General features: G+C 36.4%; 4 protein-coding genes across 16 annotated transcripts in view; 2 read left to right on the top strand and 2 right to left on the bottom strand.

Moving 5' to 3' along the window:
- Nucleotides 1–352: 352 nt before the first annotated feature.
- The window catches only part of LOC124423637 (short-chain specific acyl-CoA dehydrogenase, mitochondrial), a 37952-nt gene continuing 19218 nt past the window's right edge, over nucleotides 353–19086 (bottom strand). Inside the window, exons 1-6 of one of the 5 annotated variants that reach the window (XM_046961593.1) lie at nucleotides 2512–2794; nucleotides 2178–2268; nucleotides 1994–2096; nucleotides 1144–1811; nucleotides 853–1076; nucleotides 353–761 (exon numbers count right to left, since the gene is read on the bottom strand). In XM_046961593.1, the coding sequence (XP_046817549.1) occupies nucleotides 549–761; nucleotides 853–1076; nucleotides 1144–1811; nucleotides 1994–2096; nucleotides 2178–2199 (1230 nt within the window). In that variant the 5' untranslated portion in view covers nucleotides 2200–2268; nucleotides 2512–2794 and the 3' untranslated portion in view covers nucleotides 353–548. Of the gene's footprint in view, nucleotides 762–852; nucleotides 1077–1143; nucleotides 1812–1993; nucleotides 2097–2177; nucleotides 2269–2511; nucleotides 2795–19086 lie in introns of those variants that run through there. The other 4 variants (XM_046961594.1, XM_046961595.1, XM_046961596.1 and 1 more) reach the window with 4 other exon arrangements.
- Nucleotides 3135–5765, top strand: LOC124423640 (MAPK regulated corepressor interacting protein 2-like). The gene is made up of 4 exons (XM_046961602.1): nucleotides 3135–3501; nucleotides 4045–4157; nucleotides 4260–4385; nucleotides 4466–5765. Exons 1-4 carry the CDS (start codon nucleotides 3497–3499, stop codon nucleotides 4540–4542), a joined length of 321 nt encoding a protein of 106 aa, XP_046817558.1. The 5' UTR covers nucleotides 3135–3496; the 3' UTR covers nucleotides 4543–5765.
- The window catches only part of LOC124423636, a 35696-nt gene continuing 22421 nt past the window's right edge, over nucleotides 5812–19086 (bottom strand). Inside the window, exons 1-6 of one of the 3 annotated variants that reach the window (XM_046961591.1) lie at nucleotides 9472–10129; nucleotides 7756–7885; nucleotides 7058–7202; nucleotides 6835–6998; nucleotides 6092–6775; nucleotides 5812–6010 (exon numbers count right to left, since the gene is read on the bottom strand). In XM_046961591.1, the coding sequence (XP_046817547.1) occupies nucleotides 5837–6010; nucleotides 6092–6775; nucleotides 6835–6998; nucleotides 7058–7202; nucleotides 7756–7824 (1236 nt within the window). In that variant the 5' untranslated portion in view covers nucleotides 7825–7885; nucleotides 9472–10129 and the 3' untranslated portion in view covers nucleotides 5812–5836. The other 2 variants (XM_046961592.1, XM_046961589.1) reach the window with 2 other exon arrangements.
- The window catches only part of LOC124423632 (glutamate receptor ionotropic, NMDA 2B), a 64657-nt gene continuing 59935 nt past the window's right edge, over nucleotides 14365–19086 (top strand). For 3 of the 7 annotated variants that reach the window (XM_046961581.1, XM_046961579.1, XM_046961576.1), the window contains exon 1: nucleotides 14367–14718. The gene's annotated coding sequence lies outside the window, so the exon portion shown is untranslated. Of the gene's footprint in view, nucleotides 14719–15111; nucleotides 15130–19086 lie in introns of those variants that run through there. The other 4 variants (XM_046961577.1, XM_046961572.1, XM_046961584.1 and 1 more) reach the window with 3 other exon arrangements.

Raw genomic sequence — 19086 nt, 5'->3', positions numbered from 1 at the left:
GGTATACATAAAATTGTTATAAATATTATATGCGCTAATAGTTGAATAAACAAATAATTAATTTACCTTTCGCTATAATATTGATTGCCAAGAAATGAGGTTTATGCTGCTCTATTGAAACTTTCACTGTATGTTTCAAACCTATAGTTTCTCCATTGAATTCCACTAATATAATAGATTATTTTTGTGGAATTGAACTATACTGTGCGTAATATGTACTACCTGTATTATAACATCCATTACTTAATATGTGTAGGTAAGCATTAGCTGTTCCTTACGGCAAGCAGAATAGAAATCGTTAATAGAAATTTCTATAATGTTGCCAAGAGTTAACCAGTAAAATACCAGTATATATGTGTAAATGTATGCTGTGCATTAGCACACATACATATATGCATGTATATTTGTGTCAAATATTTACATAGTCAAAAGCGAATAAAAGTAGAAGGCATGGTATGTGGAACATGTATTGTTTCTTTTCTTATATATCAAAATATGCCATATAAAAAATATATAAAAATATATAGCTTGTGCGTACAAATTACAATTTAACTGAAATTATATTCTTTTATAAGATTTCCAGCTATAACCAATTTTTGTATTTCTGAGGTTCCTTCATATATTTCTGTAATGCGCGCGTCTCTATAATATCGTTCTGCTGGCATATCAGTGACATAACCCATACCACCCAATATTTGTATACACTGATGTGCACAGAAAGTAGCAGCTTCAGATGCCGATAGTTTTGCCATAGCAGCTTCCTGTATATAATAATATCTTGCTATTTTATAGTTTCTTTTTTTATATAACTCTAATATAGCTTTATCATTTATGGAAAGAAATGATATATACCTTCGTATATGATTTACCAATATCTTTAAGGTGTGCAGCTCTCCATGTTAATAATCTGGAGCTTTCCAATTTTAAAGCCATATCTGCCAATTTTTGTTGAATGGTTTGTAATTTTGCAATGGGACTTCCAAATGCTTCTCTCTTTGCTGCATATTCTACAGCACAATCGAGAGATGCTTGGGCTATTCCAAGGGCTTGGCAGGCAATACCTATTCTTCCAGAATCTGAAAAGTATATGTAAATTCATGAGAACATTTAACGTTGGATAAACTAAAATGTGGATATACAGACCTAATGTCATCATTGCAATTTTAAAACCCATTCCTGGTTCTCCTAAAATATTTTCTTCTGGTATCTTGCAATCTTCAAATATCAAAGAACAAGTACTGCTACCTCTTATACCCAGCTTATTTTCTTTTTTACCTAGGGATAAACCACTTATGGGTTTATCCACTATAAAACTACTTATTCCTTTGTGTTTCTTTGATTTATCTGTGGTAGCAAATAAAATAATTGCTTCTGCTTCATATCCATTCGTTATCCATGATTTAGTTCCATTGATCTCATATTTATTTCCATTTTTCACTGCAGTGGTAGAAGCAGCACCTGCATCCGATCCATTACCAGGTTCGCTCAGAGCAAAGCAACCAACTTTTTGCCCATCTAAAAATGTTCTAATATATTTTTCTTTTTGCTCCTGTGTACCAAACTTTTCTATAGGTCCAAGATACAATGAATTATGTACACTCATTATTACTCCTGTACTGGCGCAACCTCTAGATATTTCTTCCATGGCAATTGCATATGCCAAATAATCTAAGCCAGTTCCACCTAAGCTTTCAGGAATTGCAATACTCATGAGACCAAGCTCGCCCATTTTTTTAATTTGTTCTTTTGGATAAAGATGTTCTTTATCTAATTTTACTGCAATGGGTTTCAGTTCACCTTCTGCAAAGTCCCTATAGATAGGAATGTCAACAAGAATATATAAATATTCTTTCAATCAAATATCTTTTTAATTAGTTTACATGCAATTTTATAATAAATGTATTACTGTATGATTATTTATCATGATAAATGTAAATATTACTTGATAAACTTCGTAAACATTAAATGATAATTAGAAACAAATAATGATAACCTGCAAGTTTTATATAACATCTGATGTGTCTCAGGTAAGGAAGAAATTGAAGCGATGCTTCGTGCAGTCGAATAATATGTTCGAAAAACATTGCAGCATTTTCCTGAAGGGAGAAAACGATGGTAAAAAGTCTATGTGATTTGATTGTCAGATTGTTTATATCATAAATATTATCAAAGCTCACCAATTAACCTCAAATTTTGCATTTTGTGAGTATTTATTAATATGTAACTTTAATAAAGTAGTTCGCACAATTATAATAATTAATAGGATTTCTAGAAATAATACAAGTTTATGTCAATGTCAAAATGTCAGTTATTGTAAAAATATATTTACATGGAAATAATAGGGTTAATATAAATGCAATAGAATGTAGTTAATTATTTGAAAATATCGATTTCATTGACACAAATGAAGCGTATCGTTATTTAAAATTAAATTAAAATAAGATGATTATATAAGAACACTCGCGTGGTTCGTTTAACGTTATTTATTCGTTTTTCCTTTCTTATGCGTACCCGAGTTGAAAGTCCAACTCGCCGAACAATTATTATTAGTGAATTGATTTTTCTTTTCTTTTTCTTTTTTTCTTTTTATTTTTACATGACACAATATTCAATATATAATTCATGCCACTACCTATAAACTGGTTTAACACGTGTATAGTCATTCAATTAGTCGTCATTAAAATATGACGTCGACGTTGGCTTAAATGGAATAAGTATATTTAGAATATTATAAAAGTATGGTGTAAGTAAATAAGCATATTATTACAAGTATTATACAACAATATTGGATATTTGCAAGAAATCAATTTTCATCTAATATACTTTTTATTATTGTAATTCGAATGTTTATTTAAAAAATGATATTATATTCATATTATTATTTCAATAATTACGATGAAAGCATCGTATGTATATAAAAAGTATGTGTGTGTGTGTTGAACGAAAAATCAAATTTGGCGCGATCTTGTACGATAGATCGATGTGAATTGAATGGGGAAAAAAAAAAAAAAAAAAAAAAAAAAAAAAAAAAAAAAAAAAAAAAAAAAAAAAAAAAAAAAAAAAAACAGAAAAAATATAATAAAAATAAAAGGAAATTAATTAATTTGATATCGTGTAAAATCTATTATTTGTGTTTACATTTCGAATGAGAGAAAAGTTGAGTGTTCTAGGATTGTGTGTAAAATAGAAGAATAAAAATAGATTTATTCAGGTCAACGCCTCTCTCGAGATCATTTTCGTCAGTGAGTTTCCTCTCTATGCTAGTTTCGTTGGATCGTGACACGATGATTGTTGACAGCCCCCTTTAGGAAGGAGCTTGTTGGATCTCGCGTGAAAGAAGTGCGATGTCAGTGACTTTGTTCTTTTAGTAAACGAAAATCTTCAAGATCGTTCTGCAATAGAAACTTTTCTAAGGGAAGAACATTAAAAGTTTACTTCGGTTTCGTTGAACGATTCCGATCGTTTATCATAGGAAGGTATTCGTGATAGTGTAAAAATGAGGTGAGTAAACTTCCCAAAAGCCACTGGCTTCTTGTTCGAACTTCTTTTACACGCCGCTTTTTTTCTCTCCTCTTCTGAATTTCGTTAAAAATTTTGCGATCACGCTTGGCACGACATTATTTTGTCGGTTGTATCAGGCGATGTGCCAATACAATTTAACGATATACGCGTCAAAATATACGGACTTGTGGCAAATGTGCGATAGTATATTATGTTGCTGAAGATGAGGGAGAGGCGGGAAGAGATAAAGGCGGTACGTTAGCTGTCATATAGAGACGCCATATTTTTTTGAATGACGTTTCATGTTTATCGTTGATTCTTTCTACGGTAGACACAAGTGTTTTCTTTCGACTCTTATTTTTCCATTGATATTCAATAAATTTAATTAAAATGACAGACGATAATTTTTTTTTTTTTCTTTTTTTTTTTTTCCATACAAGATCATACGATGTATATATTTTAACAAAAGAGATATGATTATTTTATTATTACATTACTATCAGCAGAATTTGATCATAAATATTTTGTTGTTGTTGTTTTTAGCGGAAGATCACAAATAACAGCAATGAATGGAAAAAGGCCATCTTCTATGCCTGTGAAGCATCAAACTGAAACTTTGGCTCAGCATTTCGACCTAATCAAATACATATGTGACTGTATGCACTTAAGATAATCTATCAATGTTCCTTTCTTTTTTTTTCCTTTTTTCCTCATTCTTATCAAAACAAACAAAATAATTATTTATTTTCTGTTTGTAGCTTGGAATTCCGTATCAAGAGAATTAGACATGTGTTATAATCAACCGCACTTAAATTCTTCGAATTACAGGAACGGTACTTCTGTTACATATTACCAAGAGCGCGAGCCAAATCCCCAACTTAAAGGTAAATAATTTTTCGTCTCCTTTTCTAAAGAACTATTGTACGTTTTAACGTAAAAACTGATCTTTATTTTTTCCTTGTAGATTTTGAGCCATTCGATCTTGAAGCCTGGTGGGGACAACGTGTAGTTCAAAGTATTACAAGAAATGCGAGTTCCTAGTGCCAGGCTGAACTTGTTGGTTATAATCGAACATTTTCGAACAGACATAAGAAACAGAAGAGATAATCTCAAAGTTGTAAAAATAACTTTTGTCTTCTCTAGGAACAATGCATCGTATACATTATATAAAAGAAAGAAGTAACGATGGTACACAAATATAGACACACATAAAGACACACGAACATATACACGAACACACAAGTATCCGTTTGAGCGACTTGTGAAACTTTTGATAATAAGAATGGCGGTAGGTAAATATTACGGGAAAACAAAGAGGAAAGGAGAATAGCATTATTTTATGCACATGCTATGAAACAACATTCCTCTCACCTTTGATCTTATTTTAATGCAATGTTATCTTTTACTTCGTCAGTTTAAGAAACACACGTATTATATAAAATTGAAATTTTTACCTTTTCCTAGTTCTAGCGTACGTTATCTTTGTAAGATTCAAGAGACGTAGTAATTAGGAAGATGTTGATGCATGACGAATTATTTATTTTATTTCTCAAAGAAAAATGTAAGTATAGGCACTAGTTTATTCTGACATTAAATTTTCTCTATTATTTAACGTGTTATATACACATATATATATATATATATGTGTGTATATATATAAATAACACGCATTTAAATAAATATGTATATAAATAAAAAATAATTCCGCGCGTTTTTTACATTTTTAAAGTAAGATTTATGTGGATAGAAAACTAACTTAATGCACAAAGCATTTAATGGATAATATAAACACGAGTGATAGAAACACGCGGATAGATAGTCTTCAACGTATACTTCTAAGAATTTAACACATACACATACACACACACACACACACGGATTTTCACACTAGTTGCATTTTACACTATTAAAGATTTTGCTCTTCTTGGCACTCACGGAAAAGAAAATATTTACGTTAAAATAAAAATAGGAAAAAGATTTTCTAAACTAATATTAATCATTCCAGAATGATTAATATTAATATAAAAGAAAAGAAATGCTATATGCGATTGAAATAGTAGACGTAAATTGCAGAACTATTTCTGCATAATTTTAAATACGTACACAAACGTACCCACGTGCATGCATGCATACATATATACATGTATGTATGACATGTATATGTTTATAATATGTACATCTATGCGTGTATAGTAATTGTATAAGATTAATTGGATAGCGTTTTTAATGACAAAACAAAAATAACGATTAGTAACCTTCTACAATGTGAGAGTTTTTTTTAATTGCCCAATCATCTAGTTATGTTCTTACCAAACTTTTCAACAGTATATATTATTTAGTCTGCAGCCAAACGTTCGATGCACTCAAAAAATTCATCGTTTCTCAAACATTTGGAATTTTTCCCAATCATAGATCGTGCATGATGTAACGTGTTATATTTTAAACGAGCTACGGTCTCTTCCAAACTTGATAAATTCCTTTCAATGGCACGTTTTTCGCTATTTAACATCTGTTTGATCGATGAAACTTTTCTTAAGAACAATGATATTGATTTTATGGAAGAATTATTATCGCGCGTTCAAGTACCTACCGTATAGCCAACATTTAATCGTAGAAAATTGCGTATTTCAGTGATCGAAGTTTGCGTATAATTATCACGCTTTCGAGTTAATACCGTCTGAGTGGCACAGTTAATGCCGGTACGCTTGATTTTAATGGACGTCGAAAGATTTTTCAAAAGTATTACGACTTTATCCGGGGAACTTTCCTGATATTTTTCCTCGCAATCTACAATTTCCAATTTTAAGTGCGCCACCTTTGTACCGGCCACAGGCGAATGTTTGATTTTCATTTGTCGATTGTTTGAGAATCCGATCACATATTCGTCATAAAAAATTCCATTTTTATGCGATTCGATGCAGAGCAATTTTTCATCAACGTCGTTGGACACGATGTCCTTACTATCACGATTATATCTCATTGGAAAAGGTTTCTCTTTGGATTCTTTCCTGTCGTTTATAATCGTCCGATCCTCTTCGAAATCATTTTTGAACGATGTATCGTTTACAACATTTTCTACCTCGTCGTTTCCTTTCGAGTTCGCTTCGTGCTCTGTCCATATTTCATTTCGATTCTCTTTTACGTTAGCGTTGTTATCGTTGACATTTAAATCCCTATAATTATGAGACTCTTCGATTTTGCTTTCTCTCTCATCGATGCTTTCCTTTAAATCTTCTTTCTCTTTTGAAACTTGATTGTCCGATCGAAATTGCGCCTACGATCACAAAAGCGTTTGGAATATTATATTTTGGAAAAAATGTATCGAATTTTTACCTTTCGCTTAAGACTCTTCACAATTTCTCGCAGTACTAAATTTTGAGACCTCAATTTATCCGTTTCGCTGTCGCACCCTTTGTCATTGGCTTTCCAAGTAAACTGTCTCAATTTCTTTATAGTTTCCGCGAAGTGTAGTCCGACTTTGGTCAAATTTTCCACGGCTGTGTGAGGAAGCTGAAAGGTACTTTCAAGAACATGTAAAATCGCCGATCGAACTCACCTTCCGCGGTAAGGCGACACAAGATTTTAACGTCGAGATCGAAGTGCTCCAAAGTTTCCAACAGATTTGCTAATTCGCGAGCTTTCGCTTCAAAGGATTCTTTTCGCGTCGCGTTTTCCTTCGTTTCCTCCTCAAGGCGACGTATCTAAAAGCAGTTTGCTCGATTATACTAAAATGCGGATTGGATGATTAACGACGTTTATGCGAAACGCGACGGAAAATAGATCCAAATAGATGTGTATCTATCGACGTAGTATATCGGAAAATGCATCGTCATCGGAAATTAAATGGAAATTACTCTTTCCGGTTTCCGTTCGATGGAATCGAACGAATCAACCGATCCGATCGGAGAGAATTCGTTATATTAGATTTCACAAATTAAATTTCACACCGAGAGTAGCATTTGGTTCGCCTAGATGGAAGATAGAAGATCTCGAGATTTTTCTATTGAGCAGGCAACGAAATAGTGCACATGGCAAAAAAGCTAAAGTAAGGAGGAAGGTACTTTGATCGTACAATTACTCGCATACGGTCCACTATTGTAATCGAAATTACATTCTCCATCTTTGAAATGGAATCTCGTATGAACTTTGTATCCATACCACGAAGAGATTTGGGAGTTACATTTACTTTGCGCTATCAAATATCTATTTCTTTTTCTTTGCTTGGATAGCAATTTGGCAGATTCAAAGATGTACCTTTTCTTTAGCTTTCTCGTAAAAATCGGATAATGTCTCGAGCTTTTTTTCCGTCTCTTCGTTTCGCATGCTTCTCGAAATGCTTTCCCGTTTCTTTTCAAGAGATTCCTCCACGATTTTGATCTCGCTTCTACAACGACGATGATACTTGGGTGATATTAAAAAAAGATTTCCCTAGACGTTTTTAGTCTAGATATTTTTAAAAATTACGAATAAATGTTTTGCGAGTAATTCAATCGAGCGATCGATCTCGAATGATAGCGCGAGCATTTCGTGTGCGAAATAACGAGACGGAGCCATTTACAATTATAGCAGCTCTCTCTCTATCTCTATCGCGTAATCTACTATCGTAGCGATGTCTCGTATTGCGGCATAAATTATTGCGGGCGTAATCGCGCGGACAAACGATCGCATTGCGCTCGGCTTAATCCTTCGTGTACTACATCGGAATGCGAAATGTCATCTCTCTCTCTCTCTCTCTCTCTATCTCTCTTTGGACGAGTCAACAAACTAAGGACCATCAACCATAAACACATATATTCTACGTACGAGTGCGTCTATTTGAATTTGCATCAACTCGCTTTCGATCGAACGGGTTCGTCGATGTATTCTCCTTCTTAACGTCGTTGTTGATCTATAGCTTTTTTCATTTCCCCTGTCCCCTTTTATGATAACGGAAGAGCGCATTATCAAACTCAATGGCGAGTTCGAGTTATTCGATCTAGTAGATAGATAGTTCGAATTTCTTCCTCGATAATTTTCTTCCCTTATCTTCTTGTGTCCCTTGCACGTCGCTATTTATCTGACCGTCCCAACGAAATTAATCACGCGTGTGTTCTATGCTCCGTTTTCTGACTGATGTCAAGCTAGATATTTATGACGATAAATACATCGCGTCTCAGGTTATAAAGATTTCATGTGTTTTATGTGCTTAAACACATGCGAATCCTTTGCGCTTTCGACCATCCAAATGGATGCTCCATATTGTACATTAATCGACTTAATATTTAAAAAATTTTTCAAGCTTTGTCCGATAATAATATTAACAATAATAATGATGAAAGGGAGGAGATGGTAAGCGTATTTTGCGAAAGAATTCCTTAGGAATTTCATTTATTTGGCCAATTCAAGCTTTATTAAGTACGGAGTTTATCTCTGAACGGACATTGAGCACGTTTCGAATGGAATTTATTTTACATGGAAACGCGAGTGCATAGAGAGACGCTTTTTCACAAGAGTTTGTTTCGCTTTGTTTTATATCACGAACGATTTCGTTTATTGGAACGTGGTTCTACCGCGACCCTCGATTCACGATTGATTTCGGCTGGAAGAAGATTATGACGTGGCCTCGGGGAAAAAATCGAGGAGAAAAAAGAAAAAAGAAAAAAATGGAGAAATGGAGGAAGAAAAATGGAAATTGCCCTTTGGACAAACAAACCTCGGAACGTTGAAAGATATTACCCGTTGTTGAATTTTTCAAACCGATATTCAATATTATACCGCGAATTGCACGTGCCGATCGAATATACCAGCAATTGAATTTCTCACGGATTCCTTTTACTACAGAAATTCGAGATACTATCCGCTCGTACGAACAACCAACTAACCAATTGGAGGATGAGAAAGGATGAGGGAATGCATGCTCGATCCAGCTCGACTAATCAAGATTAATGGGAATCGAGGTGGATCGACGTACTTCCGCCGATTCGTCCGTACCTTTTCTCCGCGACTCTCCGTCGCCGTATGGATGTATGCACAATATGATGATGAGTAGTCACATATGTTATACGATTCGTTAATAATTAATCAATCCACTCCGTTTTCGTTTAACTATATGTCAAAAATGGTGTCCGAGTTTTATCTGGGCGCTATCAAACTCTCGATCGATCTCTCGATCTTTCTTCTCGATCAAATGCGCAAGATCTCTTTTTAAAATAACGATTTTCGTTTACCTCATCCGCTCCGCTCTCTTTCGTTCACGCATCGCCGTGCTTTTCCAAAGATCCCTCTCGTTTTCCGTCTCTTTCAACCTTATTCTCATTTCCGTGACCTCTCGCATGCATTCCTCGGCGAATCTTTGAATCTCTGAAGATTAATCGACGATTTCTTTTCTTCTTACTCTTCGATGGGTATATATTGCGGGTATATACGTACGATGTCTCGATATCGAACGAAAAAATATAGTACGTGTTTGTGCATTCGTATATTGTGTATTCGCTCGATTCGACCAACAGATCGATTTGATTGCGCTATCAGGTCCAATTTCGTAAACCATGCGAATTGGTTATTATTCCGGACGGTATGCTATCGAAATTACTTCCGATTGCTCCTCGAAGCAACGGAGGTTAACGCTCATTACGTTATTATTTAATGCGAAGATTGTGTCCTACCTTGATTTTCGTGATTCAGACGATCGAACCTTTGCGCCTCTCGATGATTCTGCGATCGTAGTTTCATCGCGAAAGCCTGCTGTAATTGGATGAACTTTGCATTTACCTCTTCGAGCTTCCTACGCAATTGCAGTGATTCCTTATGCTCCTTCAAACGATACATTTAAAAAATCGAACTTTTCGATTCGACTTCGCGTTATGTGCCTCTTTCTCGTCGAAAAGAAAAAAAATATTCACTCCGAATTCGGTCATTCTCTGTCAAGGAGTCGACGTGTAACAACACTGTTTCCCAACAAAATCATTCTCCTCCTTTGCCCCGTAAACAAACATGACGTAACCTTCGAGCAGAACTTTCCGATTCGCTTGATGCCACAGATCGTACGCGAATGGCTTTTCTCCCTTCTTCTCTCTTTCTATTTATTCTCTGACAAGCAGTTTTCCCTGGAAGTTGACCGCGATAGAAATTAATCGATCAAAAATAAATCGCGTCTTTTCCGTTCGACTTTTTCGATCTATCGCGCTAAGCTCTAATTCACTCGTGGATTTTAATTATTTAAATAAGTACGCGCTCGAATTTCGCGTCGAACGAACAAGTCGTATCGGAACTCTTTGTTTTCTTTTTTTTTCTTTTTACTCTTACAGTATCATTTTCCCTTTTATTAAATCGATATACCATTGAATATATTATTATAGATCGCATAACAATCGATTAGAAAAATGTAAATGACGTGGCCGTTTGACATGCGAAATATGATAAATAACTCGGTCAGTCTCGTCGAGCTCCACACGAATATATCGCATCGCGTAACGCTTTTTGCTAGAGCATGCTGCAGCCAAAGGGTTAAATATCTTTGTGCATGTACAGAGAATGTGGACCTCCTCCTCCTCCTCCCTCCTCGTTCTCTCTGTTCGTGATACCTACGTGTCGCATGGAAAAAAAAGGGAAAATAATATGGGAAGAATAAAGGATCTTTCCTGTTTCGCACTAATGATCCCACCATTCTCATTTTTCACGATGGAAGCGAAATACGAAGGGGATAACTCTGGAGGGACATCGCGCTGTCCGTTGAACATCCTGGATGTTATAGCCATGTCCTATATCTCGATAACAACAATGTCAGACAAAAATAAACGTACGAGAATCCGCTTCTTGTCGTCGCGTCTACTTTATGTCACGACATTTCCAATGATTTTCGCGAAAAGAGAGAAGGTGAAAGATTGAAAGCCATTGATAGATTCGCTTCGACTAATCATCAGATATGATTGATCATCATCGGATCGTTATTCATGCCGCTCGATAAAATCCAAGATTATTGTTTTTACGCTCTTACTGTTGGCATTGTTAATCGCATTTATTTTTACGTTTCCGTTTTATTTCGACGGAAATCCCCCGAAAGATTTATCTTTTATCCCCGAGTTTCTTTATTAATCCGCTAAATCGTCCTCATTGTTCGCGATTCGGTTGATCTTTCCTAACGAAAACGACGAGGAGCGAGGATATGAACTCGATTAAAAGTTTCAAGACTGATTTCAAGAGCAAAATATGCTTGCATAAAGTTACGAGGGTTTGGACTATCGTGAAAAAACTTTTGGTCACTGGCGGACCGAGAAAGAGAAAGAGAAAGAAGAAGAAGAAGAAGAAGAAGATCGTTCTCCTTTATTATTTCTTTTTCTTTCTGTTTTTGTTTTCTTTTTCGTTCCTCTCCTTCGGGCAAAAAGATTGTCAAAAGAAATACGCTAAAGTTTCAACGTCAGAAGGACCCCTATCTTGACACAGAATCTACTCGCTATTGCGTTCTTTCCAATCTCGATCCTGTCGAACTTTAATGAGGTTCCTAGCTGTTGGATGATGGTACTTTTCTCATGGTATGTTTTCGCTGTAACGCTGACATGTAATTCGCTTGCTCGTATCTCTTCGGCACGTACTTGTCGGGAATAGCAACAGGTATGGGAAGAAAATTTTTAAGTAAAAACGTTGATGGGGAGGATAGCCGTCTTCTTATTTCCTGTGCTTCCTCTTCGATTTATACCAGTGGAAAGAAAGAAGAAGATAGCTTTTGGCGTGCGACTCGAGGCGAGGCAAGAGCCTGCGTCGAATAGCGATTGCATAACATACTTTCGATGGAGATGCCTAAAACGAGGAAATGGAAGAGAAAGAAGCCGATGCTATTTGAAAAATCGGAAGAAATTGGTGATATAAAATAGATGAAAATAGATAAGGTTACTTGATAAGTCGAGTCAAGGATGAACTTATAGATTCGAATTTTAACGAGACCTTACGCGGGACAAAAGAGATAGAGGAGAGAATCGAAGAGATTGGTCGAGTGAAAGGACCTTCGACGATATTGACCTACACGTAGAAATGCAACAGGTTCGTCTGTTTTTTTTTTTTCTTTTTTCTTTTTTTTTTTTTTCCAAAGAGCGTGGGCATACTTCTCCCCGAAGCGGACGACTGTGCTGAAAGACGGTACATAGAGGCACGTCCATACGCGCTAATTTCTTACTTTTCCAATTTTTGTTTATAATTATATTTTGGCGGCGAGGGTAAAAAGAGGATCGCGAGGTAAATGATAAGAAAGAGTTTCGATATCTTTCGGCATTAAATGAACGCGTAGAAGTCGATCTGCGGTGAGACATCGAGTAGATGGGAAAGGAATCGTCGATGGGAATTATTCGAGTGGCTAATCGATCTGGCTTCGTCGTGGAACAGACAACATTCCATGTAATTCCGTGTTGCCCGAAGGATATGCTATTCGAATTCGCGGAGGAGTCGGAAGCAACGCGTAGAACGTCACTTGAATCATGACTCTTCGGAGGTATTAAGTACCATTGTTCGATGACGCTTGAGAATTCGTGCGGGGAAATATCTCGGTGTTTCTCTCTGCGTCACCTTTGACACGAATATTAAACGTCTTTATTCTTTAATGGCGATTTGACGTTTAAACGAGAGGTCGACAATTTTCGGATCGGCACGGCGAAATAAATACAAATATTTATCACATCGCGTATCATCGGCGTCATTCATCGTCAAACAGGATAGAAATAAATTTTACAACGTGTCCCAAACAAAATGACCCAAACCAAATGATCTATTCTTTCGTGTTTTATCATCGAATCGTCGAATGTCGTGCGATGCGATTTCCTCTCATTTTCTAGGACAATATTCCATTACCATAATTGTATTAAGTTTTATCTTATCACGAATAGACGAGGGTGAATCATGGTTCATTGTTAATTATCATCTCATTTCACGAGATATTTATGCGTGAGAAGCGTTGCACGGGCATATTCGTTTTGTATTTTCCTAGTAGATCGAGTTTAACGAAGACATGGAAATGATGAACTTTTGACTGGATAGTCCGACGCTCATCGATGTAAAACGATCTCTTAAACGCATACGCTCAAATTCGATCTATAAATCCATCGCAAACACCGATAGAAACGGAACGCATCAACGTATTTCCTACAGCCGCAATTATTTCGAATAGAAGGAAAGGCAGGACGAGAGGGTATGGGAGGAAGCTTATTACGCCAATCGTGGTGCTGTGAGGTATTTAATTAGCATCGGTTATCTATCAACCGATCATCGAAAATCTCTCGTCGAATTAACGGTAGCGCGCTGCGTATGTGCGTTTTGTATTATTTGTAGAGAATTCATTAAAACTTGTATATCGTCTATAAGTAACTTGATTTTAGATCGAAAAAATAGGTATCGTTATTTCATTAAAATATCGATTAACAAACACGCCGAATAGGATAACTTTAATATCAATCAATTTATCGAGTTATTTCTATCGATGCACGATCAAGCGAGCGCATAGAGATTCGCGGAACTCCTTGTTCTTTTTTTCTATTTTGTCACTCTTCATCGCTTCATCATTACACGTGTGATTTCACCCGGAAGTTTCATTAAAATTACGCTTTCGTGTGAATATCACTATTTTAATCGCATGAAAGTATTCTTGGCCGAGAGAGAGAGAGAGAAAGGAAAATGTGGAATGTAAGATCGTTTCTATGGGGAAGGGCAAATCCCTTAATTTATAACGGTAGCCAAGGGGGAAAAAAACTTGTGGGGAATAAAAGGTTCAAGATAAAGGAAGAAAGAGGAAAGTAGAAAAAAAAAGAAAAGCGTCACACGATCGGACATCGAAGAAGGAGGTGTAGTACCCCGAAGGTGTTAGCTCGAGCGAGTTTCGAGGTGAAACGCGTGCGCGAGTGGTTTTAATCGGGGGCGGAGGGAAGGGTGGGAAGCGAGGGTGGTAGCGGAGGCGCGGTCACGGGGCAGAGAACAGTTGCTCCCCAGTTGGCTTTGGTACGCGTTCCGCGGCTGGGCTCCTGTATCTCGATTTTTCCCTCGTCTCGTTTTGGATCTTTCCTCGAAGTCTTTCTTTTCCTGTCGTGTCGCGACAAGACATCGTCCTCGTCCTTCATCTCTACGTCAAGCAAAGAAAAGAAATAATAGAAGAACAAGAACGGTCCGGGGCAACAACGAAACAGAACAAGGAGCATAATTTCAAGAAAGATTCTCACCGTCGGTGAGATGCGACACCAAGGAATGCGGCAGTCTTTTATGGTAAACCTATCTTCTTCTTTTTTCCTTTGTTTTCTTTTTTTCTTCTTCCTCTTCGTCTTTGTCAATTTTCGATCGACGAGCCCTTTTGTTTGTTTTTCTTTAATGTTTCCTTTTATCTCAGTTTATTCTTTAGTTCCTCTGCAAAAGTGACGAATCACGGACGAATTCTACGACTCGTTGCGTACTAAAAAGAGAGGAGGAGGAGATCGATCGATCGCGATCGCGCCACGGCAGACTATACACTTTCCTTGTTTCTTTTTATTTCTCGCGAACATTCGACATTTCTCGTCGAGACATCGAGACGTCGAGACAGCGATTGAGTATCGATTCTCATTTCGCTTATAACAGAAACGTCGTATATAAACGCACGTCGACTCGTTCATATAGTGAAAAAGCAAGGAACACGGGGAAGTATGTATCAAATCATTATTTATATTATTTCTCTGCGCAAGTTACTATAACAGAATCTTAGGAAAAGGGAGAGCATCAAGACGATGCACGTAAAATACTGATCAATTTCTTCTCGCAAGTTAAATTGGTCGTTTATTAAATGCGAAAGAATACGAGTAGCAAGTATATTTATCTTTTTAAAATTAACCCGCGTTATTCTTCCAGACAATATTATCTCGAATAAGAATGAAAAAAGTACTTTTTTCTTTGCACTTTGTACTTTTATCAACGATGAGTCTCCGCTAAATCTCTCTATTTCTCTTTCTCTATCTCTCTTTCTCGATATTAAGCTCCAATGGCAGGCAAAGACTTGGCTTTACTTCGACCATGCTGGACAATTTGTTGTTCGGTTCTGAAGTTAAATCGCGTAAATTCTCAAATGGCAGCTATTAAACCGATTCTCGATTTGGGTCGTAACGTGATCGAGCTAGTACTTTTACTCTTTAAATCATGATCCTCTTTTGCTATTTGCACCTTTAATAAAATTCATTTCTCTCTCTCTCTCTCTCTCTCCCTCTCCCTTTCTCTGTGTATCTGTTTCTCTTTACGTTCGACATTTCCACCTACATACATATATACATATATACATATATATATATATATATATATATATATACACATATCGACGTCTCCTCGCATGATGAATGGCGCGTCAATGTCACAAATCGACTACGCCGTCGAACGTGACAGATCCGATAGGTTTCGAGTTCATAAAGAGATTATTACCCGATACTCTAGTATAAGGTTGTTTAGATGTCTTTATAATTTTTGTTCGTTTAGTTATATAAAGTCGGAGGCAATAGGATGGAAGCGATAAAATCGATTCGCCCGATCAGTCGATTTTCTCTTGTGATTCTACAAGATCCTTCTTGTAGATGGAAAGGGTGAAACTTCGTCCTGGATAAACAGGGAAAAGAATGATGGGAATACAACGATACGGAGGAACGTTAATAGCCCGCATCTACGTTCAAAGATATTTTCGGTATTTCTGTGTTCTTTTCCGTTGATCCGCAGTAGACACGACCCACTGCCGAGTTTGGTGCTGGTATCATAGCGATAGCCATTAACAGTGTTTTCCTGTTCGTTGCGTTAAAGCCACGTAAGCTAGAGCTTGTGGTCACGTGTTACCTCCATTTTACTTCGAATTTTATCTTTCTTTTGTAACGTAAACATTTACTTAAAGCCTTGACACGATCTTTTTGTTTCTTTCCTTCGCATCGCCTTTATTTTAGCTTTGTCACGCAAACGAAGCTAAAGGCTCTAAAGAGAATATGATTAATTATATTTTCAAAGTTTAGTTTAGTTATAGCCGTTCGTCGAATACAAAGGAGAGAAATGGGAAGTCGAGTAAACATCACGAGTGACATTGCTGTTAATCGCGTGAACGTCAAGTGAACTTAGGAAAGATGGGCGGCATTTAAAGTACTTGTACCGTTTCTTCCTTCTATCCTACTACCTTTCAGTTTCTAGTTTCGGTAATAATGAAATTTAATACCACCTTAATATCGTCGAGGGAATTGACAATGATTGAATTAAGCGGCGCGAGGTACCGCCATTTCTTTGACACTTGGATCGTTTCTGCATCGTTCGAAGAGGAGGATTCCGAAAGGGATTCATTAACGAATTTTCCACTTTCCATAAAATAGCGCATTTCTTTGGGCCGAATTGGCACGTACCTTTTTGCCGCGAAAATATCGGAATTTGAGCGGCAAAGGAAAGGGGTCACGCTTATCGGGTCATCGTTTTATCGCATCTCGTTCGCACTTTTAATCCAAAGAGTCGCGACTCCGCCGTACTTGCCATTTTCAGGATAAATTTGGACAAAGGCCACGTGTCGCCATTTTTAAAAAAGTATTTCCGAATTGCTTAGAACGACTCATCGTTCATCAACGGAACTGGGTCGACACGTGCTTGGAATTCGATTATTTCGTGTTTAGCGTTCGAGTTATTCTTTTCCGCGAAAGAAGAAACGCGTACCTATATCTTTATACGTAGATATATATATATATATATATATATATATATATATATATATATATAGATAGATATATAGAAGATAAAAATATCCCTTTTAAAATCGTAGTTAGAACTAGAAAATCCATTAGGATCATCTTACTTACGGAATAGGAAAAGAGTGAACAAACAGAAACGTGTTACGGCCATCTCATAGGACGATATAGCGCGTTGAATAATTCATATGTTATTCGCGCTCCATAGATCATTCATAGGAACGCGCGCATTTTATAAACTCGTGAAACTTCTCAAGCGGATTCACGTATCGGGGCATGGTCGAGAGACTTTTCAATTATAGATTTTACAACCATCTTCCTTCCTCCGGGCAAGTATCTAACTAGTTATCAACATTGTATTAAGTTGGACAAAGTTTTCAATAGTTCCGTACCTACGCCGGACAGTTATTTCCTCTTTTCTTTTTATTTACTTTTTTTTCGTATACTTTTTCTGGAAAAAAAAAACTTTTTCAAAAGATTCGAAATCACGTTAACCATCGATCTATCGAGCTTCTTTCTATGCATCTTTTTCGATTACATACAATATTTTCTTGTTTCTAGTCGTTAGTCAAGAAAAATTTCGTCTCGTTTTTCTTTTGAAAATTATAGCGACAAAAAATATTTTCTCCGTGAAGATTTTTGCGGGAGCGCGTATTTGATGTCAGAAATGGAAGCATTTATGAGAATACGATGCGAGGCGATCTACAAAATTCTTTTAGTTTCGGTGTCTAGGAAGAAAATAAATTTAGTTGCTTCTCAACAACGAGTTCAGTGCGAACGCGTGTAAAATGCAATAATTTAATGAACGTAATGCATCATGTTATACCGGTTGCTCTTCTACGAATGTTCGGTTTACGTCTTACTATCACGATAGTACGAGCCGCTGTACTCTAAATTGCTCTCTTTTTTCATAGTCGATTAATTGTCAAGCTAGTTTAACGACGTTACGATATTTCTCTTTTTATCTGTATAATGAAAAAGAGCGAATGGATGGACGGAGCGTGCCTAATGAAAGTTTCAACCTCGTTAATTTTCATTCCTCTTTTTTTGAACGGCATCAATCAATTATGAGTGATACACGCGACGATATGTATACGGAAAACGCGTAGAAAAGAGCGTAAAAAAGCGCGTTTACGTTTATCAATTTTTGTCCTATTCCACTTTTCCTTTCTAACGCTTCCTGGTTTTTGCTTCTAAGAAGATACTTGCGCGAGTAGAAGAGTGACTCCGTCGGGAGCATATTTTCCTTTCGTCTCATCCTCTATCTTCTTATATTTTTTTCTCGTTCTTGTTTCATCACCGTGGACGTCGATCGTCTTTCGGAGTATACTATTTTCTGAACTTTACTTTGTAAATAAACAAAAAAAAAAAAAAAAAGAAATTGAATCCTTGTTATTCGATATCTCGAAAGCAATACCCTTAATTTAATTTCCATCTACGAATATACCAATTTGCAGGGCTACGATATCACCAACTAATATCTTAAACTCTTAAAGATATCGTAAAATGTTCAAGAAAATAAATCTATTTTGCAATGATCTTAAGCTTTTCTCGAAGAGAATTAATTAATTTCTTTGCGACCATCGAAGAAGACTGATACGACGAGAGATTTCTAAGATTCTTATCCTATCTTTCTCTTCAGAATGCAGTTTCAACTTTTACGACGATGAACCTTTCGGAAATAACTCTTAATTCCTCTTTCTAAATTCGTGACATCTTAAAGATATCCTTAAGTACGTTGTGCTCCTTATCTTCGAACGGAACAACTAGTGTAACGGAAGATGAAGGAAGGTGAATATCTAATGATACTTGACGCGATCGCATCGTTAGTGATATATTCTCCTGATTTACATAATAAATAGCTCGTACAATGTCGATAATGCGACCCCTCTAGATTCGAGAATGTCCG

This window comes from Vespa crabro, chromosome 4 (assembly GCF_910589235.1).
Source record: "Vespa crabro chromosome 4, iyVesCrab1.2, whole genome shotgun sequence".
In the NCBI taxonomy this organism is placed as follows: domain Eukaryota; kingdom Metazoa; phylum Arthropoda; class Insecta; order Hymenoptera; family Vespidae; genus Vespa; species Vespa crabro.
This window is presented reverse-complemented; position numbering and strand designations above follow the sequence as displayed.

Bases quoted from the DNA above. Each gene is read 5' to 3' on its own strand.
- LOC124423640 (XM_046961602.1), top strand. The intron at 4,158-4,259 runs GTATGCACTTAA...TTCTGTTTGTAG, and splicing joins AATCAAATACATATGTGACT to CTTGGAATTCCGTATCAAGA. The intron at 4,386-4,465 runs GTAAATAATTTT...TTTTCCTTGTAG, and splicing joins GCCAAATCCCCAACTTAAAG to ATTTTGAGCCATTCGATCTT.